This window comes from Electrona antarctica (genome assembly GCF_951216825.1).
Source record: "Electrona antarctica genome assembly, chromosome: 9".
NCBI lineage: Eukaryota > Metazoa > Chordata > Actinopteri > Myctophiformes > Myctophidae > Electrona > Electrona antarctica.
The window spans coordinates 51,577,149-51,602,700 of NC_136790.1; the positions used below are offsets into that span (position 1 = coordinate 51,577,149).

A 25,552-nucleotide genomic window follows, 5' to 3' on the forward strand; every position below is an offset into this window, starting at 1 on the left:
GTAAACCACTCCTACAACTGGCTTTGTTAGTGCAGAAAAAATGAGCATGGTTGCTATGTTCACCCTGTTCACCCGGGTGTGATTTAATTATTGAGTGGTGTAAACCACTCCTACAACTGGCTTTGTTAGTCTGTGCAGAAAAAATGAGCATGGTTGCTATGTTCACCCTGTTCACCCGGGTGTGATTTTATTACGTCAGACATGATTTCATTACGTCAGACAGGCTATATAAGACCTTACACCACTCAGTTCACAGTCACACGGGTGTGATTTTTTCCAAAATGTTTGAAAAACCTTTAAAGCATGTAGAAGGCATTTGTAGAATCGGCCTCAGGTCTTAATGGGGGTTAAGTTATATTTAGGTTGAGACATACAGATGTGCCAGGCAGCACTTAACCTGTAAAACCTCAGCACGCACAACATGATGCACCCCCAGGCCTCATGCTGCTGAGGTCACGGCTTTAATTGGTTTGGTCAATAGGCTACTTTAAGTTTAAACACAACACACTTTCTTTCTTTTTTTCAGCCCTCCTCCTGGGCAGGGTCATTGGGCTCTCCTCTGGGCAGTGAAGTGAGTGAGTGTTTAGTGGAGTTTACAAGTGTAGTCATGTCTAGGTGGAGGAGTGTTGTGCTGCTGCTGTGGAGCTGTGTCTGCCTCTGGTTTCTCAGCCAGGCTCACGGAGCGTTGGTCATCTCCCGACATGATGCTGACATACAGGTATGCAGTATGCTTCTTCTGTTTCTGCTGTTGTAGTTGAATTTAAAAACATATTAACCAGATCTTATTTATAAATTATGATGCCATTCTCATTGATTGATAAATCAGAACTATTGGCTCAGGGGTAGAGTGGCCGGTGGAACTACCCCAGAGTTGGTGTCAAAGTGTCTGACTCTGAACCCCTAATTGCTCCCGATGTGTGCCTTTCATGGTTTCCTCCGCTGTGTGTGTGTGTGTGTGTGTGTGTGTGTGTGTGTGTGTGTGTGTGTGTGTGTGTGTGTGTGTGTGTGTGTGTGTGTGTGTGTGTGTGTGTGTGTGTGTGTGTGTGTGTGTGTGTGTGTGTGTGCGCGAAGCGCAATATAAAATGCAACATTTATTGTGCAGCACATTACTACTTATATTGGTTGCTTGGCCAATCAGTGCCAGGGACCCCCAGAAGAGAGGATTTGTGTTATAAAAAAAGTAAACTCTTTGTGATTTGTGTTCAAATATAGCAGATATACAAGCTCACAGCGTGGCAAAGTGACTCACTGTGAGCTTGTATATCTGCTATTTGAGAACTACTGTTCAAACTACTATTCCTAAAATAGAGTTTTCTGAAAAACGCATGTTCTATGTCAGTGGTTCCCAAACCTTTTCATGTCAAGGACCCCCAAATTGACATGTATTAACCCGTGGACCCCCATTTGAAAAGATACAGCAAAGATTTGCACGGCTCTAGCAGTGATTCTCAACCTGTTTAATTTCTTCTTTAATGAGATTTCTATCTCTGAGACCCCAATATATATTGTAAAATATATATAAGTTAATTTAAATCTGAGAGTGTATAAATGGAACCAAATGGACCCGTCAGGGTCCATTTGTACACTCTCTGAGTTACAGACCCGTAACGGTCCATTTGGTCCAAACTATCATTAGCTGGGGACCCCCTGGAACTCCCTCAAGGACCCCTGGGGGTCCCCGGACCACACTTTGGGAACCACTGTTCTATGTTTAACTAAAATCTAAAATGAGACAGAACTGTATCATTGCAAAACAATGATGTCATGTGACTATAGGCAAAGGACAAGGAGCATTATAATTGAACATTTGAACAGCTTTAAACCTTTTCTATACTGTTTTCTTCAGTTTCTACACTGCGTTTAGACCCAGATGATATAAAACTGTACGCTTATCTTATCTTTTCCCCACTGATCAGGGAATCAATATAATGACCGATACGCAAAATTGTAAATGGTTTTAATATCAATAAAATCGTAGCCTTTCCTCTCCCTATGGTCGTCTAGTGTCTACCGTACTGCAATATCATAATTTCATCACAGCATAATACACTTCCAATACTACAGTATGTACACAGACCATATCTTCACTGACTCGCTGTAGGGAGAAACCACTATCTCCATTTGTTTGCTTTTTTTCCCCTTTATTCTTTTTGTAATAGTTCTGTGCTATTGAACAACCTGAACACCCTCTGTAGCCATTGCCACACTATCGAAAGAGCTGCGCACGTTCTCGGCTGCGCGCAGCTTAAAGCTTGAGTTTTTAGACAGCTGGTGGATGGAAATTAAGCTCCACCTCCGCGGAATACTTGCGCGACGGCCAGATTCCCGGAAACGCTCTCCTCCGCCCAAAAAGTCTGCGGAGGTGGAGCTTCTTTTCCATCCACCAGCTGTCTAAAAACTCAGAATTTAAGCTGCGCGCAGCTTAAGAAGTGCGCAGCTTAAGACCGTTTTGCGCTAAGGTGTGGAGACGGTGTCAGTGTGTGTGGGCTTTTACAAAATTGAACCAATGAAAAGTATCAAAAAGCGCATCTGACTAAATCTCCTAACTCCATTGGATCCTCAATCTGTCGTTCAAGCCTCGTAACTCCCTGGGCTGATGATGAAGTTAGTAATCCACTTCAGGTTAAAAACAAAACTACAGCAGGGTAAAAACATGGCAGGCTGCTTGACCTCATAGACGAATCCACTGAGGGGTGCCCTGGACACAGCCATTACTGAGGTGTACCATTAAGCACAGCTTACACCACCTCAGCACTAATTACCTGGCTTACTGCCACTGCTCCATGGATTTGTCTATTGTGCACATGTAGTGATGTAAGACAGTGGTTCCCAAAGTGGGGTACGGGGACCCCTAGGGGTCCTTGAGGGAGTTCCAGGGGGTCCCCAGCTAAATGATAGTTAGGAACCAAATGGACCCTTATGGGTCTGTAACTCAGAGTGTACAAATGGAACCAAATGGACCCTAATGGGTCCATTTGGTTCCATTTGTACACTCTCAGAGTTAAATTAAGTTTGATTTTACAATATGTATTGGGTGTCGCAGAGATATAAATGCCATTAAATTGGGCGTCGTAGCCTAATTCAGGTCAAACTGGTGGCCCTAGAGCCATAAAAATGGCTCTCTCATGTGGGTCCTTGGGGCATGTATTTTCAAACGGGGGTCCGCAGCCTAATGAGTATAATTTTGGGAACCACTGATGTTTGTAAGCAACACATCTGCAGCTAATCAAATGAATATTGGGTGTGTTAGATTTTAGGCGTGTCAATATCTGTCTATAATTATGCTACGTAGCACATCGGAGTCTGGACACACCTTAATCGGCTGTAATTTGTCACCTGAAATGGAAAACAACAAGTCACACAAAACTAAACCAGCCTGGAATGTTGTACCCCTTACGAACGTATCAGAGTAGCCAGCCCAGACAGACAGACAGGTACATTTTTCTATTAAAGAATGGCTGTCTATTGTGCACAAAACCACTTATATTGGTTGCTAGGCCAATCAGTGAAGCCGTGTTCATTGTGTTAATTGTTTCATTTAATATAATTGTATCAGTGATGATAATTCACCTTTCTATTTGAATTCCAGGAGACACAGGGTGCCCCCCCAAGGCTACTTAAGGTACTTAATAATTCCACTGTTTACATTCACGGAACCTACTTGAATAAATAACTGCAGATGTCTTTTAAGTTATTTTTATTATACTGTTTTTTTTTTCATCACATTATGATGAGTCTCCCTTTATCTTTGTATTGCAGAAAAGAAGTACAAACAATGCAGAGGTAAGAAATAAATATCCTTTTCCCTCAGCCTGGTGATGAAAGGAAAAACAGAGCCAGAGTCATTAGAACACCAACCCGACTCTCCCAAATGAGCTCATAGCTGCTGTAGGCCTACATGTGGAATAACTGACTTCATGTTGTTCATGTGAGCAAAGTGTTTCTTTAAACCATTTTGAACGGGAACCCCTTTTGGTGTTTTAAAGCATTATGTTGAAAAATAGCAGATCTACAAGCTCATAGCGCGGCACCGAGTGCCGCGCTATGAACTTGTAGGTCTGCTATTTTTGGAAAATCGTGAAAATGTGCCTCAAATCTTTGAATATATATTATTACAGAGTGAACATCAAATCTTTGCTTCTGGGGGGAGGTCCCTGGAACAACATATTTTCAGATTGGAGTCCGGGGCCAATTGGGTCCTTGACATGAAAAAGGTTGAGAACCACTGGCAGAAATATGGGTTTTTCAGAAAACTGTCAGGATTTAGAAGACATTTGTAGAATCGTTCCCAGGTCAAAATGGGTTAAACCAATAGAGGTAGTTACTGTAACTCCCTTTACTACACGGCTTGGCTGAATGCTTGATTCCTATCGCTCAACCACTGAATTCAGTGTGTGTTATGATCCAATGCATGGCTTTCTGAATTTACATCATAGGTCAGGCAGGTCTATGGACTTTTAATGTTTGTTATAGAGCGTCGCTGTCCCGCCCCCTTTCATGACGACGCCAGGCCCAGGAAATCATTCCCAATGCATTTTTCCCATTGACATTTCAAAAAGTATTTATTTAAAGACCTTTTAAGTGACAAATCATGACAACAAACACAATATTTTGGACCAAACAAATAATTACAAAGAAGAAAAACAACAAAAAAAAGTGTTGTAACCTGCCGTTTTCTTCTTCTTTCTATCAGCCCGAAAATCTTTGTCATGATTTGTCACAACTCGAGTTGGCTTTGTACGAGGCTTAAAAGGTCTTTAAATAAATACTTTTTTAAATGTCTATGAGGAAAATGAACGGGGCCCTGGTAGGGGGTGGGACTGCGACGTTCTATAGATCATCATCAAATCCCATCTTAAAACGCACCTTTTTTCCCTGGCTTTTAATGTGAACTGATTTTAACCTATACTCTATATGTTACATTTCTATGTTTGATGTATTGTATTGTATTGTATTGTATTGTTGTGAAGCACTTTGGTCAACTTCGGTTGTTTTAAACGTGCTATATAAATAAAGGTTGATTTGATTTGATTTGATTTGATAGAGCCTAATAATAAATTCTTAGTCGCAGAAGCCAAATCTATGGACTGTAATGTTTGTTTACTTTAGGGCAGTAAGTCATGTGGCTGATATAAATACTGCCCTCGCTGTGCCCCTCACTTCACACCAGGTGTGATTACCGGTATTATTATTATCTGAGGGCCTCCTCCTGTCCAGCTTTGTGTGTTTGTGTGTACCAGATTTGAGATGATTTGATTGGCTGGGCACGGAATGTGATGTATGATGATGTATTTTGTATGACGTATCACTTCACACGAGTGAATTTTTTATTTATTTTTTAAAATAATGACCGCTGAACTCGACTACTTTCATTACCGTAAGCAATATGACATTTTTGTTTTATTGTTACTTTTACGGTACATTTAGTTATTTATTAGCCGCGTGCAATAAGCGGGATAAACAATGGGGAACAGGCTTAGAGTATATATGAATAGGGAACAGGTCACTATATCTCTTTCAGGGTGATTAGACCACTCTGTTGTGGTTTAGTTGTCAATAATGACCTGCTCCCCGAGTCCCCATTGATTATTCCTTGCACAGCAACATGATGTACTAGATCAGATACTGTCAGATACTAACCTGATAAGCCTTGCAGCCCATATAGTGCAGGAGCCTTTCTCCTGTTTCTGTATTGTGAGGAAGCTTGATGTACAAGTAGTAGGCCTATACATCCCTCCTGGACATGAAGCTTGATGTACAATAGTAGGCCTATACATCCCTCCTGGACATGAAGCTTGATGTACAAGTAGTAGGCCTATACATCCCTCCTGGACATGAAGCTTGATGTACAAGTAGTAGGCCTACATCCCTCCTGGACATGAAGCTTGATGTACAAGTAGTAGGCCTATACATCCCTCCTGGACATGAAGCTTGATGTACAAGTAGTAGGCCTACATCCCTCCTGGACATGAAGCTGGTACAGGGACTTCCTCCAATACAGCCCCTGAGTGCCAAGCAGGGAGGCATTGGGTCCCATTTTTATAGTCTTTGGTTTGACCCGGCCGGGAATATGGAGATTAGAGGTTTTAGATTAGTGTTTTCTGGAGAAAAAAAACACATTTATATACATAATATTGTACGTAATACATCATTATATATTATTATATGTAATATTGAATCTGTCCACTGTTCACCTTTTCCAATTTGGCTGGATTTTAACATTGTTGGAGTTCTGATGCACTGTTGTTGATCTGCTACACCTGTCCGACACCTTCAAAATGGCGCCCGCCCCCAAATTTGCGTACTAAGGTTTAAGGTTTGCAAGCCCTATGCAGCCCTTGATGCTGAGTGCCAAGCAGGGAGGCATTGGGTCCCCTAACCTTCCTCTGTCTCTCTCTCTCTCTCTCTCTCAGGTGGAGGTGGACAGCGTTACAGTGGACTGTACCGTGGCATCTCGTTTCTCTCACACCGTCATGACCTCCAGTGCTCGGAACAATGGCGACTCCCCGCGGGAGATCTTCTTCGAGGTGGACATGCCCAAGACCGCCTACATCACCAACTTCAGCATGTCAGTGCCAACCCTCTGTCTCTTCGTCGTGCGTGCGTGCGTCTGTGCGTCTGTGTGTGTGCGCGTGCGTGCGCGCGTGGCATGCGTGGCGTGCGTGCCCCCAGAGAGAGAGAGAGAGAGAGAGAGAGAGAGAGAGAGAGAGAGAGAGAGAGAGAGAGAGAGAGAGAGAGAGAGAGAGATATGTAGACCTCTACTACACATTATTAAACCCTTGTGTGCTTTCTAACTCTTCTCATTGTGTTTCCAGGGAGATAGAGAATGATATGTATGTCGGGGCGATCAAGGAGAAGAAGAAGGCCAAAAAGCAGTACGAGGAAGCGGTCTCATCAGGACAGACTGCTGGACTGGTCAAGTAAGTCAGGGGAAAGTTACTTACCGTAATTACTTCACGCATTGAGACCTTATTATAAGGCCGATTATACAAAATGTTTCCTAAATCCTAACCGTTTTTCAGTTCAGTGGTGTTCATCAAGGACCACCCAAAATGATATGTATTTGACTTTTTGACATACTGCCGCCACCCCATCTCAAAATCTGTTTTTCCATGGACCTCCAGAAGCAAAGATTTAAGTTATACATGCTTTAAGAATATGTACAGTATTCTAAGTTTTTCAACATTATTACATTATACAACATTATTACAACACCAGATGAACATAAAGCTCACTTTGCGCTATAGTAACTATACTTCTGGATCCCCTGGTATGCCCCCAAGGACCCCTGGTATGCCCCCAAGGACCCCTGGACTCCATGGTTTGAGAACCAAATCTAAAATGACACTTGTTCTTTCCGGTTATATTGGGTTCAGCTCATCTGTCACAGTTCGTCGCCAGGTGCTTTTGGGTCGACCTTAACTCCTTCTCTGCTGGGGTCCACCTCACACCTCACAAAGTACCTACAGTGCAGTAAAATGTACTTGAGTAAATGTACTTAGATACTGTACACCACTGCTTAGGAGGCACGTGCCAACATCATCACTCTGTATTTCTGTTATGCATGCTCATTAATTGTCACATGATTCCTGATATGTGGTTTTTCATTGGTTCTGGTGTGTCTGCGTTTCTACAGGGCCTCTGGAAGAACAATGGAGAAGTTCTCTGTGTCGGTGAACATCGCTGCAAACAGCAACGTGAAGTTCATTCTGACCTACGAGGAGCTTCTCAACAGGAAACTAGGCCACTATGAGATCCTGACCCGAGTCAAACCCAAGCAGCTTGTCCGCAACTTCCAGGTGGAGCTCCTTGTTGCGACCCAAGGTCGCATTTACTATGATTGATTGATTGATTGAAATATTTATTAACAGTTTGCAGAATTACAGTACATTTCAAGCACAACTCAGTCAGTCAGTTAACTGTGAGTGGACGACCCAATAAAGCTTTACACTTGTTTACAAGAGGGTCCACCTTGTTCAATTCATCAAAGATGAAAAGGTGCAATGATGTCATCAATATTGGCCAGCAACTACACATCTGACCTCGAACCCTTAGATGTCCATATATGGATATATGTCAGAACCTGTTCACAATTAAGGCCCGGCCCTCATCAAACCCTGTACACTGAAGAGAATGCCCCTGCTACCACCCTTAGATCTCCATATATGTCAGCTGACCTGACATTCCATATGTTGATCTGACCTCATCAAGCCCTGTACACTCACTCAAGACACGCTCCTTATATGGCCAGTACAGAATTCATTTCATTTTGATCTGGCCCCCCCCCCCCCCCCCATGCCAAAGCGCCAGCGCTCGCCCAGCAGTCTGCCGTCAACGAGGTGGATGCCCTTGGGGGCGAGGTCGCTTCTCGCCCCTTAGGCGTCTCACTGGTTGATCGTATACAGTGTATACGATCAACATATGTGAACATAGTGTATACTATACACTATGTTCACATCCCACACTGCTAACGAGATATTTAACTTTCAAACATGTTTGGGGAATGGGGGGCATACGTTAGTCCGACTTACCAATAGTCTGACATACGTGGCCGTTTAAAACACATACGTGGCCGGTTAAGACACATACGTGGCCGGTTACATACGTGGCCGGTTAAGACACATACGTGGCCGGTTAAGACACATACGTGGCCGGCATACGTGGCCGGTTAAGACTCACCCGTGGCTCCGACATCACAAACTTCACAAAAGCCTGGGTAGACGTTAACATGACGGTGACCCCAAACATGTTTGAAAGTGAAATATCCCTTTAATGATACTCACCTCACTGTGTGTGTGTGTGTGTGTGTGTGTGTGTGTGTGTGTGTGTGTGTGTGTGTGTGTGTGTGTGTGTGTGTGTGTGTGTGTGTGTGTGTGTGTGTGTGTGTGTGTGTGTGTCACTCTGGACAGATTGTGGTAGATATCTACGAGCCACAGGGTATCACATATTGCGATGCCTATGGAACCTTCTTATCCAATGAGCTGCTCCCTCTGGTGGAGAAAACGGTCACAGACAAAAAGGTAGGGTTCTGTACTTGGTTCATTCATTCATTCCATTCATCTTATTTGTGTATCTCCTACCCTACTGAATAACATATTTAATAAAATGTATCTATTGAATTAACATCAATTAAGGGCCCTGTCACGGCCGGGCAACCCGTGCCCTGGCCGAAGTCCTGACGTCACTCGCTCGTCCCCTCGATTCCCCTGGTTCACGGAAGTAATTTCTCTATGGAGAATAACATGGGCTCATCTTAAAATCGTTTCATATAAGCGTTGTGGTCCATAAATAAACAAGCTGTCTCGGCGTTATTGTCAGGGAGGTGTCTCTGTATCGTTTGCGACAGTCAGTCACTCATTATGATACAGTCTGTTTCTAGAGAAAATGTAACTAATTCAGTAACAGTAACAATAGTGTTTTCTCTCAGTCGGTTGATTCTTCATATCCATATATGAGTGAAGCGGCCTGGATGATTTGTTTATTTTTCAAACAATTCTTATATGAGGCGATCTAAAATCCCCCTACAATGCAAATAAAAAGTACACAAACCTGTGGATTTACCGATATTGACGTCAGACTTCGGTGCTCTATAGAGCGTGGCAGTCCCGTCCCCTTTCATGACGACGAGCGGCCCGAGAAGAGAATTTCCCGCTCATTTTTCCCATAGACGTTTCATAAAGTATTTATTTAAAGACCTGTAAGCCTCGGACAAAGCCAACTCGGATGGTGACAACAACTCATGACAATAAGCACATTTTTTGGGGACAAACAAATAATTAGAAAGAAGGAAAACAACAAACAAAGTGTTGTACCCTGTGCCATTTGTTTCTTCTCTCAGGCACACATCTCCTTCTCACTGATGTGAAAGTATTGCGTCCTTCTTTCTTTTTTTTTAACTTTTATCCCACGATTTTGTAACCCATTTTTCACCCCTGTGTCAATTATCTAATTGATCCTGGGCTCTACACACCCTCCGCCAACCTAGTCCCCATATATGGGGGACATGGGGAGAGCAACGGACTTGAACTCATGCTTCCTTCATGCCTGAGTGTCCAAGTTGCTCCTTTACACCTGACAGGGGGGACTTTCCCTGGTTGGACGTAGCGCGTGGAAGGAACACGTTATTCCAACCAGTTCCTTTCCCCTCCATCAGGCGCCCCGGCTGGCCAGGGGGAGGCAGTTTAGAGACCAGGATTACTGCATGTTTTTTGTGAGGGTACCTACCCTATTGCGTCCTTCTTTCAGGCACACATCTCCTTCTCGCCGACGCCGGAGCAGCAGAGGAAGTGTCCGGGCTGCGATGGAACTCTGATCGACGGAGATTTCGTCATTAAGTACGACGTGAACCGTGCCACGAGCCTAGGGGACGTTCAGGTCAGTAGGATGTGAACCGGGCCACGAGCCTATAGGGGACGTTCAGGACAGTAGGATGTGAACCGGGCCACGAGCCTATAGGGGACGTTCAGGACAGTAGGATGTGAGCCTGGCCACGAGCCTATAGGGGACGTTCAGGACAGTAGGATGTGAACCGGGCCACGGGTCTATAGGGGACGTTCAGGTCAGTAGGATGTGAACCGGGCCACGAGCCTATAGGGGACGTTCAGGTCAGTAGGATGTGAACCGGGCCACGAGCCTATAGGGGACGTTCAGGTCAGTAGGATGTGAACCGGGCCACGAGCCTATAGGGGACGTTCAGGTCAGTAGGATGTGAACTGTGCCACGAGCCTATAGGGGACGTTCAGGTCAGTAGGATGTGAGCCGGGCCACGAGCCTATAGGGGACGTTCAGGTCAGTAGGATGTGAACCGAGCCACGAGCCTATAGGGGACGTTCAGGTCAGTAGGATGTGAACCGGGCCACGAGCCTATAGGGGACGTTCAGGTCAGTAGGATGTGAGCCGGGCCACGAGCCTATAGGGGACGTTCAGGTCAGTAGGATGTGAACCGGGCCACGAGCCTATAGGGGACGTTCAGGTCAGTACCATGTGAACCGAGCCACGGGTCTATAGGGGACGTTCAGGTCAGTAGGATGTGAACCGGGCCACGAGCCTATAGGGGACGTTCAGGTCAGTAGGATGTGAACCGGGCCACGAGCCTATAGGCGACGTTCAGGTCAGTAGGATGTGAACCGGGCCACGAGCCTATAGGCGACGTTCAGCTCAGTAGGATGTGAACCGGGCCACGAGCCTATAGGCGACGTTCAGGTCAGTAGGATGTGAACCGGGCCACGAGCCTATAGGCGACGTTCAGCTCAGTAGGATGTGAACCGGGCCACGAGCCTATAGGCGACGTTCAGGTCAGTAGGATGTGAACCGGGCCAGGAGCCTATAGGGGACGTTCAGGTCAGTAGGATGTGAACCGGGCCACGAGCCTATAGGCGACGTTCAGGTCAGTAGGATGTGAACCGGGCCACGAGCCTATAGGCGACGTTCAGCTCAGTAGGATGTGAACCGGGCCACGAGCCTATAGGCGACGTTCAGGTCAGTAGGATGTGAACCGGGCCACGAGCCTATAGGGGACGTTCAGGTCAGCTGTCAAGTGTCAACAAAATACAAACAGTTTTGAACCTTAAAATATCACATATACTACTTGGCCTGAAATGAAAATCCCTGAATGATTGCAAAGCATGATGTCCCGTAACTCTTAATGCAACAAAGCTGCTGCCCAATATGTAACTAATATAATGTAGATATTGTTGCTGTCGGGCAGAAACCTCGTATCTCATCATATTCGGCTGTGGCTCAGGAGGTGGAGCAGGTCGTCCAATGATCCCTGGGTCGGCGGTTCGAACCCCGGCTCCTCCGGTCCACATGTCGAAGTGTCCTTGGGCAAGACACTGAACCCTACATTACCTCCAATGAGTCGGTCGGTGTGAGCTCGCCACCATTGGTGTGTGAATGTGGGAAGTGAGGACGCTGGCGTCGACTGTTCGCCGCTTCACCTCCCAATGTATGAATGAATTAATGAACCATATTGTTGTATAAGCGTTTTGAGCACTTGGAATAAAAATGCAATTCATTAAAAAAAATGCAATTCATTATATTCTAACTTTTTATGTTTTTTCGTAAGTGAAATGAATTGTAAATTTGTACATCGTACTACAGTGTCACACAAAAGCATCAAAAGCAGCAGATCGAATCATTGTGCAAATTTGTGCGTTTTAGCTTGTCGATGTGCTACTTTTGATATTCTTGGATTTGAATCCAAAAAAGTAACTGTTTTGAACATACGAGGTTTCAAACCGACAGAGATGATTATATCCTGCTTGACTTTTCCCCCCCTCAGATTGCGAATGGATACTTCGTCCATTTCTTTGCACCTCCTGATTTGCCCAGAGTGCCAAAGAACATGGTGTTTGTGATTGACATCAGCATATCCATGCGAGGGAGGAAGATGAAGCAGGTGAGGAGGTCTATGTGAGACAGTGAGGGTGTGAGAGAAACATTGCCATTTCGTTGACTATCTAAAAACTGTATAACTATATAAAAATATGCTCCAGTGATTAGAAATTGATAATTCAAAATATGCTCCTCACTAACTTACATTGTACGCTGAAACAGCTCTCAAAGTCACTCTTTTAGTATGTAAACAAACACAAACAAATAAAACAAAACAAATAAAAATGTTAACTTCCTGTTGATTTTACTATTTGAAGATCTGGATCCGGGCCCACGGCTCCAGTCCGGGAATCAACAGGTCGTTAAATTTGTATTTTGAATTATCAATTTCTAATCACTGGAGCAATTATTTATTTATTTTTCTTGTCCACATTTGGAGTTACATCATAGCAAGGTAACTACACAACCCCCTAGTGGTCTATAAGGTAACTACACAACCCAGACCTAAACCTCTACAAAAGTGGTCTAAAGCTGCGTTCAGACCTGAATGTATAAATCCGCCTCGGTTCGTCCCGTTTGTACCGCGGCAGGTCGTGCCGCGCCCATTTGCGTAATTCTCGTCTTTGCATTGACTTTGTATGTAATCGCGCCGCTCTAACCATCCAAGTCTGAACGCACATTTACCCTTTAAGTAAGATGTAAGTACTTCCCCCCTCCCCCCGACCCCTGCTGAGCTGTGACCTTTGTGACCCCGTGCAGACGCGAGAGGCCCTGCTGGCCATCCTGCAGGACCTGCATGAGGACGACCACTTTGCCATCATCCTGTTTGATAACGAGGTGGACTTCTGGAGAGAATCTCTCACTAAGGCCAGCCAGGAGAACGTGGCCCAAGCCCTGACCTTCGCCAGGGGGATACATGAACGTGGATGTAAGTATAGAGATGTTGGCCTGCCCTATACCGATACCATTTTTCAGTGGTGGAAAGTACATTTAACGTACTGTTCTTAACACTTAAACCGCCATTAGCGTTGATCTACGACGTCAACTAATACATTTTACGCTTAACGCCCATGCCGTAGATGTACGGCAATTGCTCTTTTATAGTGCTTTTGATTGATCAAGTCATAATGCTACTTATGTACTTTTACTTCAACTACTACTACGTGTTCACCTTCCAGGGACCAATATCAACGACGCAGCACTGGCTGCCGTAAACATGCTGCTGACAGACAGGCAACACAACAGACTCCCAGAAAGGAGTTTTGACATGATCATCTTCATGACTGATGGAATGCCAAGCGGCGGTGAGCTCAACTCCTGAAATGTAGCGTATACAGTAAGATAAGGGCACGGTGAGCTCAACTCCTGAAATGTAGCGTATACAGTAAGATAAGGGCACGGTGAGCTCAACTCCTGAAATGTAGCGTATACAGTAAGATAAGGGCATTCACTTCTAGTCATTTTTACTAGTCGACTAGTTGTTTAACTACCTATTATGTAAAAAAAAAAAATTAAATAAATATTTGTACATTGAAAAACTGTGTACATGGTGACTATAACTATAATCTACCTGATCTTAAGGCCTACAAAATCGGGGGGAGAAAAAAAATAAAAAATCAACTAGTCAACTAGTACCAACAAGGTCGACTAGTGGATTTACTAGTCGACTAGTAAACTAGTCGACTAGTTGCTTAATGCCCTACCGGTGAGCTCAACTCCTGAAATGCAGCATATAAGATGAGGGCACGCCGGCACTATTATTGTACATATGGGCAGATTTCTGCCAATGCATTTCAATGGGAATGGAGCCGTTTGCTAGCCTGGTACAGGAGGGGTTTACCAAGGGGGAGGGGTTTACCAGGCTTACGGTTTGCTGCCATTTGCGGATTTCTTAAAACAAGAGATGACGAGTATCATTAACTGTCAGGTGAAATGAATCAAGCGTTGTCTCCGTTGTGCATCCGTTCCCCTTTTTTTCTTTTTTTGTAACGTATATGTTTCTCTGTCACAACCACACGGCCGTTGTTTTCGTTCGTTTGCAACGTTCTTTGGTTAGTTAAATCACTGTTTTGTTATGGCTTTCCTGCTCTACAGTTAGCTCATAACATTAGCCTCTGTCAGCTGTTGTCAGTTGTCAGCTCCACTCCGCGTTGCAGTCTGGTTTAGGTGCAGAAGACTTTTGCGGTGCGTGTGTCATAGCTTAGGAGGCAGCCAATCATGACTAGGTACGCTACTACGCGATTGGCTACACGAGTGGTTCAGACTCCCATTGGCTTAGGCAGCATGGGATCAGACTCCCATTGGCTTAGGGGGCAGTCAATCATGACTAGGTTGCTAATAAAAACAGGCCTGTTCAGGTTTCACCTGACAAAAAAAGAAGAAAACAACGCTCCATTCCCATTGAAATGCATTGGCAGAATCTGCCCTCATATACGTAGAATAAAAGTGCGGTGACCGCGCCCTAATGCAATTAAAGTAAAGAGAACTCACCCTGAACGTAGAAGTATCGTTATGCCGCATTCCCTGCTAGACTGAAACCAGAGCCATGGAGTACACAGAGTTACGCCATTGAGGGGGCAGAAAAAAAGTTTTCAACTAGGGCGGTGCAAATATCAGCAATTCTATAGGCATGTGTGCAACACGACATCTATTGTACAGTGACAGCTAAACTAAAGTCTCTGTAATGTTTATGTTGTACTATTCCCCAAGCACAAACTAAACACTCTTCGCAATGCTCTTTGCCAATATAAGTCTCTGTAGAAGAGGTGCCATCAGTGGCGTGCACAGACATTTAGAGGGGCAGGTGCTCAAGTGGAAAAAAAAGGGCACTTTGTGCAGCGCGTGGAACCGGCCGGTTGCCTTAATAGTGTGAGATTTATAGATTGTGGGGCCTAAATAATATATTAGAAGCTTTTTATCAAGAATTGATCAAGGCCACCATGGTCCACATACTGTACAGTGTAACTGTACAAAATAAGAAAGAAAAAAATAAGTGTTTTTTTTCTTTTCGAAAGGGCACATTGCCAAAAGGGCAGGGGGTTCTCTAGCACCCCCTAGTGTCTATCTGTGCACGCCACTGGGTGCCATTGGACTGGCCCCATGAAGTGAACGGGGTTGTTGTAACTCTCTGGCTGAAACCTAGTAGTCTGAATTAGAAATCTGCTCTTATGGCACAAAACATTTTCAGATGGCTGGTTTGCGGCCACATCCATATCAGTTTGGGGGACCCATATAGTCTGGGAAATGTTTGTGGTGAAATGTTTTTTTTGTGTTAGTGATTTACTTGTGTATCATGTGTGCATTTATGGACACGCAGGGATTACCGACCTCCCAACAATCCAAGAAAATGTCCGTGAAGCTATTGACGGGAAAATGTCTCTCTTCTGTCTGGGAATTGGAAATGATGTGGACTACTCCTTTCTGGATGTGATGGCTCAAGAGAACAAGGGACTGGCCCGCAGAATCTATGAGGCCTCAGATGCGACCACCCAACTCCAGGTGTGTGTGTGTGCGTGCGTATGTAAGTACGTACGTGCGTGCGTGCATGCGTGCGTGCGTGCGTGTAGGGGAGAAAAGCACGTTGTACTTTAGTTTCGGATGTAGGCCTACTTTAAATTTCTATTAGGAAATGTGCAAATGTGTAAATAATGCTTCTTCTTCCTCCTACTCTTCCTCCTCCTCCTCCTCCCCTTCCTCCTCCTCCTCCTCTTCCTCCTCCTCCTCCTCCTCTTCCTCCTCCTCCTCCTCCTCCTCCCCAGGGTTTCTATGAGGAGGTGGCCAGTACTCTACTCTTAGAGGTGGACTTTCGTTACCCTGACAACACGGTGGATTCGCTGACCAACAACCACTTCAACCAGCTGTTCAACGGCTCAGAGATCGTGGTGGCTGGACGACTGAGTGACAATGACATCGACAACTTCATGGTGGAGGTGTTCGCCAAGGGGGTGAGACAGAGGAGTTCACTGCAGTCTCTATCGCTCACCCATTAGTTTTTTGCCAGTTTTTGCCATTTTCTTCCAGGTCATTATAGTATTCCTATAGTTTGACTGATTTCACCACACGCAAGTGTAATCTTGTAATTGCTGACCCCTACTGGTTGGTCTTTGTACTGTTTGGTCCTATATTGCCCAGCCTGGCCGGATGCAGTGAAGACAGGAGAATTCCGGCCTTGTCTCCTCCGTGGTTGGCAGCGTTGATTTTGCTTTTGACAGCACATTTTGATTTAGTATTAGTCATAGTCTTTTGAATACATTTTAATATTTTAGTCATCTGAAAACGTTTTGATTTAGTCTAGTTTAAGTCGACTACATATCACAAGATTTTAGTTGAAAAATCGACCGTTTCGCTTCCCTCTCTTCTGTTTCCGCAGTCTGAGGAAGACTTCCAGGTTGAGGGCAGGGCGAGCTCCGTAGATTGGAGCGTTATCTACCCAGAGAAGGAGTACATCTTTGGGGACTTCACGGAGCGCATGTGGGCCTACATCACCATCCAACAGCTGCTGGAGCAGAGGTCTGTTTGAATCCTATCAAGCATTGTTCCCACCTCCCGTTAGTCCCACCGATTTCTAACCCTATCCCAACCCTAACCTCAGTTTTAACCGGCCACGTTGATCGGACTAACGGGATGTCGGACTTATGGGCAGTCCCCTTCAGGACTTTGAGGCTATTCCGTTTCTTAGAATGTGGGAAGGCTAATAGTCAATACTGTTTGAAAATGTAACCATCACATTCTGTTTCAATTTCATCTTTCTCCAGTAAGACCGGTAGTGCGAGGGAAAAAAGCAACGCCACAGCCAAGGCTCTGGAAATGTCCCTGCAGTACAATTTTGTCACTCCGCTGACCTCCATGGTGGTCACCAAGCCTCGGTCTGAGGACGGAGAGACCGGTTCCCTCATCGCTGACAAACTGACCGAGGGTAAGGACCATGGAATGGGAACAGTGTGTGATAATCAGTAACACACTATTAAAGGAGTTCACCCCAAAAATGACTTATGAAAATAGGTCATCAGGGGTCATTACCCACATAAAAAACCCCAGGAAAGTGTTTCTTGTCTCCCAAACATCATTAAAATAAGACCTGGGGTGAAGTGGCGCTTTCATTCAGGGCTTCATGGGGGGTGTTCCATCCATCCATCTTCAACCGCTTATCCATAGTCGGGTCACGGGGGCAACAGCTCCACCAGAGTGCTCCAGACTTCCCTCCCCAGAGCAACATTAGTGACTTCCTCCTGGGGGATCCCGAGACGTTCCAAGGCCAGTGATTCGATGTATTTCCTCCAACTGCGCCTTGGTCTGCCCTGGGGTCTCCTCCCAGTGGGACGTGCGTCGAGGACCTCCCTAGGGAGACGCCCGAGAGGCATCCTAACCAGATGCCCGAACCACCTAAACTGCCAGTTTAGGAGGAGGAGCAGCGGTTCTACTCCGAGTCTCTCTCGTGTGACTGAACTTCTCGCCCTATCTCTAAGGGAGATGCCAGCCACCCGTTCATGGAGGGTGTTACTGATAGAAAATACGTTATTTTTGGTGGGGTGAACTCCTTTAAACCTGCTGAATCCATAGCTTACAGTACAGTACAGTATACGTTGTCACCTTCTTGCCTAAAAGCTTTTCATTCTTTCTGTTTTTTCTACAGAGCAACGACAACGGGCAGAGAGACTAAGTAAAGCATTCAGTTAACAGAATAATAGCTTTCTGCTCTCCATGTATGCATTGTTTTAATGGGACTGTCATGTTGTGTATAACCAGGTGTTTTAATGGGACTGTCATGTTGTGTATAACCATGTGTTTTAATGGGACTGTCATGTTGTGTATAACCAGGTGTTTTAATGGGACTGTCATGTTGTGTATAAGCAGGTGTTTTAATGGGACTGTCATGTTGTGTATAACCAGGTGTTTTAATGGGACTGTCATGCTGTGTATAACCAGGTGTTTTAATGGGACTGTCATGTTGTGTATAACCAGGTGTTTTAATGGGACTGTCATGCTGTGTATAACCAGGTGTTTTATTGGGACTGTCATGTTGTGTATAACCCTTAGAGTATATATTAATAGAGACGGCACCGGATTTCTCCTCCCATCCACTTTCACTCGATTTCACTCAGGAACAGAGTGCATTCTGGGATATGCATTGGACCCATATCGTGAACGCGCTGGCCGTTGACTATCATTGCACGCGTTCATGTGCGTTCACGTATGAAACAGCGTTCACGTGTCATCATGAACGTGCACAATGATAGTCAACGGACCAGCGCGTTCACGATTTGGGTCCAAACTGCAATACCAAATTCGGCCACTATGTCCATTTCGCCTCAGGGTTTCCTCCGGGTGCCGTCTCTATTCATATATACTCTAAGGTATAACTAGGTGTTTTAATGGGACTGTCATGTTGTGTATAACCAGGTGTTTTAATGGGACTGTCATGTTGTGTATAAGCAGGTGTATCAACAGCATCGTATCTACTGAGCGCTTCACCTCCAGCTCCTACATACTTAGGTAAATACCAAAGTGCTAACGTATAGTATAGCCCAGCTTCAGGTATTGGCAGCTGCATTATAAAAAAAAAAAGAAAAACAAAAGATATATGTAACACCCGGGATTCGAACTTGGGTCTCCCTTGCATGAAAGTCCAACATCTTAACCACTAGACCAAAGGTTAGACTTTTGAGGCCATCAAGCTGAGGCTCTGAGCCACTCTGCTACATATATATTTAATTTTGTATTATCGTGAGAACGATGGCTTCCATTTTGGCATTACAACTTTTCAGGAATAGAAATCCTTCAGTTTCTATTAGCTTGGATTCCCCATCGATGATGTCACTGGTGGAGTAGAAAAGAATGGTGTTATTTTTATCATGATTATTAGATAATTAGATAATCGATCTATTAATTCACCGAAAAATGTCTGTCAGTCATTCTGTCTGTCTGTAGCCTACACTTCCTAATAATAATAATAATAATTGCGATTAGATTACATAATATAATTGTGAGAGACCTAAATTGTGATATTGATACGTTTAAGTAAATAATGTGAGTGCTTCTTCTCTTCGAGTGTCCAATATTAACAGTGCTCTCCTTGATGGTGTCCTTTCAGTGGATGGAGATCCTCATTTCATGATAGAGCTTCCACAGAGAGACGACGCACTGTGCTTCAACATCAACGACACGCCAGGCACCATCTTCAACCTGGTTAGAGACACAACCACAGGTGATTAGAGCCCATTTAAAACCTGCAGGCCCATTCTACAAAATCGTAACAGTTTTCTGAAAAACGTGTATGCTTGTCCATGTCAATTTGGCTGCCGACACACACACACACACACACACACACACACACACACACACACACACAACACACACACACACACACACACACACACACACACACACACACACACACACACACACACACACACACACACACACACACACACACAGTATAAGTTTGACACTGAACAGCTTTGGATTATTATTCTGACACCCATTTCTTTTTTAGGCTTCAAATCTGGACACAGCATTGACCTGAATATTCGCAAGATTTGAATAGTGTTGTACTGTAGTGTACTGTATGTTGTATGAGTTAAAGGCTTTATGTCAGGGGACGTACTCTTTCATTGTATACAGTTTTCAAGTGTGTCTGAATCCAGTTTTTGCTTTCTTAGGTGTTTTGGTCAACGGTCAGACTATTGGAGATAAGAAGGTTGCCCCTGACGGTAAAATCAACACCTACTTTGGACGTTTCGGCATCGTTCACAAGACCCTCGGGGTGAGACTGGAGGTGACCACTGAAGACATCTCTGTGCTGCAGGAAGGCAAACGTGTCAAGTTTCTGTGGTCTGATACAGCTGCCCTCAATGGACCCAAGTAAGTTCATGCTTTCATGCAAGTACTGGAGACATTGATATTAAATAGGGGTGGGACGATTCACTTACCTCCTGATTCAATACGATCTCGATACCTAGGGTGCCGATTCGATTTATATCGCGATGCTTAATTATATTGCGATTATGCGATCCAACGATTGTTGCGATTCGATATTACAATTATTTTGTGATTATTTTTTCGCCACCCTCAAGTTACTTTGCTTTTTTAACATTTATATAAACAATATAAACCGTGAAAAGTTGAATCATGCATTTCAATTCAGACGGATAACGTCAGTCAGGCTTTCATTTTTATTTTTTTTGAATTTCTATTCCACATCTTTGCAGTGACACATTGCATAATACATACATAGGTACATGGTACATATATATATTTACCAGTAGGTGCGTTTCATGGTAGTCATTGCATGTTTGTGGATTTTTCTCTTCAAAAAAAAAAAAGAAATAGTCAGTCTTTCTGACGTGAAAATAAATAGTAGTATCATTATAAAGTGACATAAAAATACATACGGGAGGTGGACGCTTTTCAGACAGGGCATTAGTCCGACATTCATCCGCATGTCGGACTAGCGTCTGCTCCCGTGCTTGCGTTTATGGTTAGGAGATGAGGTGGGTTGTCATTTGTCGGACCAATGACTTGTCTGAACTACGTACTGCACCCAAAAATACCCGTGTTAAGTGAGGGGCGCCCTTATGGTGTCCACCCATTATTCCAACCTCTCAATATTCCGACCTCCCATAATTCAGTAAAATGCCCATAACTACAATCTCCCATAGGTCCGACATGCCATTTTCCCGACTATATTAAACCAATAATCCTGAAATCCCATTGTTCCGACCGTGCCTGATCCTCGCGCACTCGCAGAGGCAGACAAGACTGTTTGACTTTATTCTGCTGCTGTTTTAACATTTCTGTCCAATTTTTCGGAATTGTGGGAGGTCGGAATATTGAGTGGTCGGAATAAAAACATGGCACCGCTCTAATTACATGTTACGTCATCATGACGTAACATGTCTATTTGCTCTAATTGTCTATTGCTTCATTGTTAATGGGAATTTTGTAGGACCGAAATAGCCGATTTGTTCGTCTACATATGACGTAAATTCTCCATTCATTGTCACTGGGAATTTTGTGGGAAACTTTGTGTAGGACGGAAATCTCATTTCCCATTACAATTGTGTTTGCATTTGGTACATTTTTACACATTTTCAGCAGTGGGATAATTCTTTTCTGAGGGGCCTCCTCGAAAATCTTGTAGATCTGCTACTTTCGCTATTTTTGTCCAAAAGTGCCCTCTTTGGGGAGTTCAGCCCCTGCCCCTCTAACACTCTCTGCACGTCTCTGCTCCTTTCCTCCGTCCTCCGTCCTCCAGTATGGATCTCCTGCTGACCAAAGACCACAGCCTGATGGTCAGTCTGAAGGATTCCGTGACGTTTGTGGTCCTGCTGCACCGGGTCTGGAAGAGCCACCCATACCACCAAGACTACCTGGGCTTCTACACCCTGGACAGCCATCTTCTCTCCCCGTTGGTGCACGGCCTGCTAGGTACAGAACCACACACTAGGGGGCGGCACTGTTTGAGTATACTGTACATGGTCATGATAACTTGTTGAATCCGGTACGAACTATACGAAGCAACGCGTTGTGTACTTGTAGATCTGCTATTTTCACGAGCAGATCACTATAGTTTGGGTCCCGGGGGAAACGTCTAATCTCTCTTTTGGGTCTCGACACTGCTGTAGCACCTCAAAGGCACCAAAACGACAGACCTCCCAAAACAAAGGTATCAGACTCACCATGCTCATTATGATAGGGTGGGACGGCTCAGGGTAGAAGACAGACTCACCATGCTCATTATGATAGGGTGGGACGGCTCAGGGTAGAGGACAGGTATCATACTCACCATGCTCATTATGATAGGGTGGGACGGCTCAGGGTAGAGGACAGGTATCATACTCACCATGCTCATTATGATAGGGTGGGACGGCTCAGGGTAGAGGACAGGTATCAGACTCACCATGCTCATTATGATAGGGTGGGACGGCTCAGGGTAGAGGACAGGTATCAGACTCACCATGCTCATTATGATAGGGTGGGACGGCTCAGGGTAGAAGACAGGTATCAGACTCACCATGCTCACTATGATAGGGTGGGACGGCTCAGGGTAGAGGACAGAGTAGAGACTCACCGTGCTCATTATGATAGGGTGGGACGGCTCAGGGTAGAAGACAGGTATCAGACTCACCATGCTCATTATGATAGGGTGGGACGGCTCAGGGTAGAAGACAGAGTACAGACTCACCATGCTCATTATGATAGGGTGGTACGGCTCAGGGTAGAAGACAGGTATCAGACTCACCATGCTCATTATGATAGGGTGGGACGGCTCAGGGTAGAGTACAGAGTACAGACTCACCATGCTCATTATGATAGGGTGGGACCGCTCAGGGTAGAGTACAGCTAATGGGCCTGGTTTTCAAGATACTCAATCGACCAGTGCCCAGCATGCATGTACCTGTCAAACTACTTCAAACGTGTGAGAAATGCCCAGGGGCAAAACACCATGCAGAGGGATGCTCCACTGATCTCTGCCCCCCAGATTTGGCACAAACATGGGGATGAATTCATTGTATTATGCGGGGCGGAGCAATGATGCGTCAGTGTGGCTGGCGTGCCACACGTTGTCCCTGGTGTGGCTATTGCGATGGCAGACCCCCTGACCCAGTAGTGTTATACTTTCTTTTAACGTTGTCTAACTCATAGACATATATAAAGGCTAGATGGCTCAAGGCGGAGTCTCTGACGTAGTTCACCACTGAGGGGCTACAGTACAGTATGTTCTTTGGCAGCTCAAACTAAAATACTCATAACTCCCTCAAATCTTGACAGACGAGTTGGTTTATTACAAACGTTGTCATCGTGGCTATGATTCAGGACGCTTATCTGCTTAATGTTGTTTTATTATATGAACGTCATATAAAAGCATATTCGTATGCGGACGTCTCTGACGTTTATAACAAACCAAACCGCTTGAAAATCGGTTGAAAATTGAGAAAGTTATGGTTATTTAAAAAAGTACATGCCCCATAGACACAATGTTATGCTGCCCCTCGGTAAGATGGCCGCCACGTACGTAGCAACGTCGCTCTCCATTGGCCAAAGCCATCAAGCCTTTCTTATATATATATATCTATGGTCTAACTAGCTGTACTGTACTTTTTGCAAACTGTTAATACATTATTCAATCAATGAACAAAATGTGTCCTCCAGGTCAGTTTTACCATGGGGTTGAGTTTGAGGTGGGAGCGTTGCGTCCAGGAGAGGTCCCTGAGAAACCTGATGCCACCATGTATGTGAAGGGACAGGAGCTCACTGTGACCAGGTACACACACACACACACACACACACACACACACACACACACACACACACACACACACACACACACACACACACACACACACACACACAGCACACACACACACACACACACACACACACACACACACACACACACACACACACACACACACACACACACACACACACACACACACACAGGTACACATGCATCATTACCTCTTCCTATAGGCTGAAGGAATGTTTCTGTGCTGTAAACTAAAGCTTCATGCTTTACAGTATACATGTACTTTACACTGTACATTTATTCAAGTACTGTATGTACTTCAGTACAATTTTGAGGTATTTTTTATGTATATTTTATTTTACTCCACTATAATTATTTGAAAAGTATTGCAAAACATACATTAACCACTTCAGCCCTATGCATTTGAAAATAGCCGATACGCAAGCTCACAATGAGTTGCGATGCAACACGTTGACGTTGTGAAATTAGACATTCTGCATAATGAGCACTTTTAGTGGCACATTTTGTAAATTTGTAAATTTAGACTTTTACGTATTTCTACAATGTAGTATTGATCATTTTTGCTAAATGGTAAATAGTAAAGAATGTGAGTACTTTCCCACCACTGGCTGTAATCTAAGTACCGTAAAAGCATGTGTTTCTGTCAATGTACAGTTTTTTTTATGTGAGTTAATATAATGTCTCTTTCTCATTGGTCCACAGAGGCTGGCAGAAGGACTATAGGAATGATGTGAAGAATGGAGTGAATGTTCCCTGCTGGTTCATTCATAGTAATGGAACAGGCCTCCTAGATGGAGATGCCTCAGAGTACATCGTGTCTGGCCTGTTTAAGACTTACTGATAACCTCAGAGTACATCGTGTCTGGCCTGTTTAAGACTTACTGAAAATAGGTAACAGTGACAAAGACTCACCGGGTTCCACATTTACAGAACAAAATGTTCATGGATACAAATTGAAACACTCCTAAACTGTAATTGTAATTATATATATATACTGTACAACACCATCACAATGTTTCTTTCTCAAAGCCTTGCAGTGACATGAATGTAAAGTGCATTATTATAAACTGTGTATTATTAATTATTTTTTTAAGTGAATGGTTGGAGTCGTCTGGTGATACCTAATAAAAATGCCAGTCACAAAAAAAGCTATTTCTACATCTTTATGCTTGCGGTGATGAATTGTTACTTCACAATCACAGGACAATAATCAGTTCTCAACCAATACCATTAAGCGTTGTATAGCATGAATTCATATCTACAGTGTCTGTCTGTATGGTTTCCATTTGCCGCGGGGGCAAGCGTTTCCGGGAATCTGGCCGACGTGGCGTCTTTTCCTGTCTAAAAAAACAGGAAAAGACGCCTGCCACGAGCAGCTTTTTGCCGCGCCTTGACGCCCAAGTGTGCTTACACCCTGTCTGTCTATACCTACCTACCTACCTGCCTACACAATCTGCCGGTGTGCAAAAAATAATCCAGGCTATGAAGAAGGGGGTATCGTGCACCCACCAGAAATATACTTCTAATCAGTGTTTACGATTGGACAAAAAACTGCGGAAAAACATGTATGTTAAAAAGTTGTCAAAATGTTTTTTAAGGTCATAATGAAACTACTTTTTTTTTTGGGTGGCTTTTGCCTTTATTTTATATTTTTTATGGAGGGACAGACAGTAGGCTGACAGGAAATGGGGAGAGAGATGGGGGGAAGACATGCAGTAAAGGCCGTCGGGATCGGGAGTCGAACCCGCGGCACACTGCCAGACTGGATTACCAGCCAAGGTGCCTGGACCATTGAGCCATGGCCCAGGCCTGAAACTACTTCTTGATCTGATCACACATAGGCCTACCTATGGGCCGGCATGCTATTGTGAAAATCAGTGCTGCATAGCTTCATGGACCACCAAGTGGTCCACAAAACACCAGTTGAAAGCCCATGCTCTAAATTAA

The 25,552-nt window shown here is 44.4% G+C and overlaps 1 protein-coding gene across 1 annotated transcript; it reads left to right on the plus strand.

The window, feature by feature from the left end:
- Nucleotides 1-594: 594 nt before the first annotated feature.
- LOC306930322 (inter-alpha-trypsin inhibitor heavy chain H3-like) lies at nucleotides 595-24,766 on the plus strand. Its single transcript, XM_079511227.1, has 22 exons — nucleotides 595-718; nucleotides 3,590-3,622; nucleotides 3,760-3,783; nucleotides 6,414-6,568; nucleotides 6,816-6,920; nucleotides 7,637-7,799; nucleotides 8,910-9,020; nucleotides 10,246-10,374; nucleotides 12,284-12,400; nucleotides 13,096-13,264; nucleotides 13,515-13,640; nucleotides 15,653-15,834; nucleotides 16,095-16,280; nucleotides 16,706-16,845; nucleotides 17,091-17,251; nucleotides 17,969-17,995; nucleotides 18,772-18,828; nucleotides 19,427-19,540; nucleotides 19,995-20,196; nucleotides 21,590-21,762; nucleotides 23,488-23,599; nucleotides 24,308-24,766. The coding sequence occupies exons 1-22, from the start codon at nucleotides 608-610 to the stop codon at nucleotides 24,444-24,446; spliced, it is 2,736 nt and encodes a 911-aa protein (XP_079367353.1). The 5' UTR covers nucleotides 595-607; the 3' UTR covers nucleotides 24,447-24,766.
- Nucleotides 24,767-25,552: the final 786 nt, after the last annotated feature.

Coding starts and splice junctions, on each gene's coding strand:
- LOC306930322 (XM_079511227.1), top strand. CDS start 608: ATGTCTAGGTGGAGGAGTGTTGTGCTGCTGCTGTGGAGCTGTGTCTGC. Junction 15,835..16,094: donor ATGCGACCACCCAACTCCAG/GTGTGTGTGTGT, acceptor CCTCCTCCCCAG/GGTTTCTATGAGGAGGTGGC. Junction 16,846..17,090: donor CAACAGCTGCTGGAGCAGAG/GTCTGTTTGAAT, acceptor ATCTTTCTCCAG/TAAGACCGGTAGTGCGAGGG.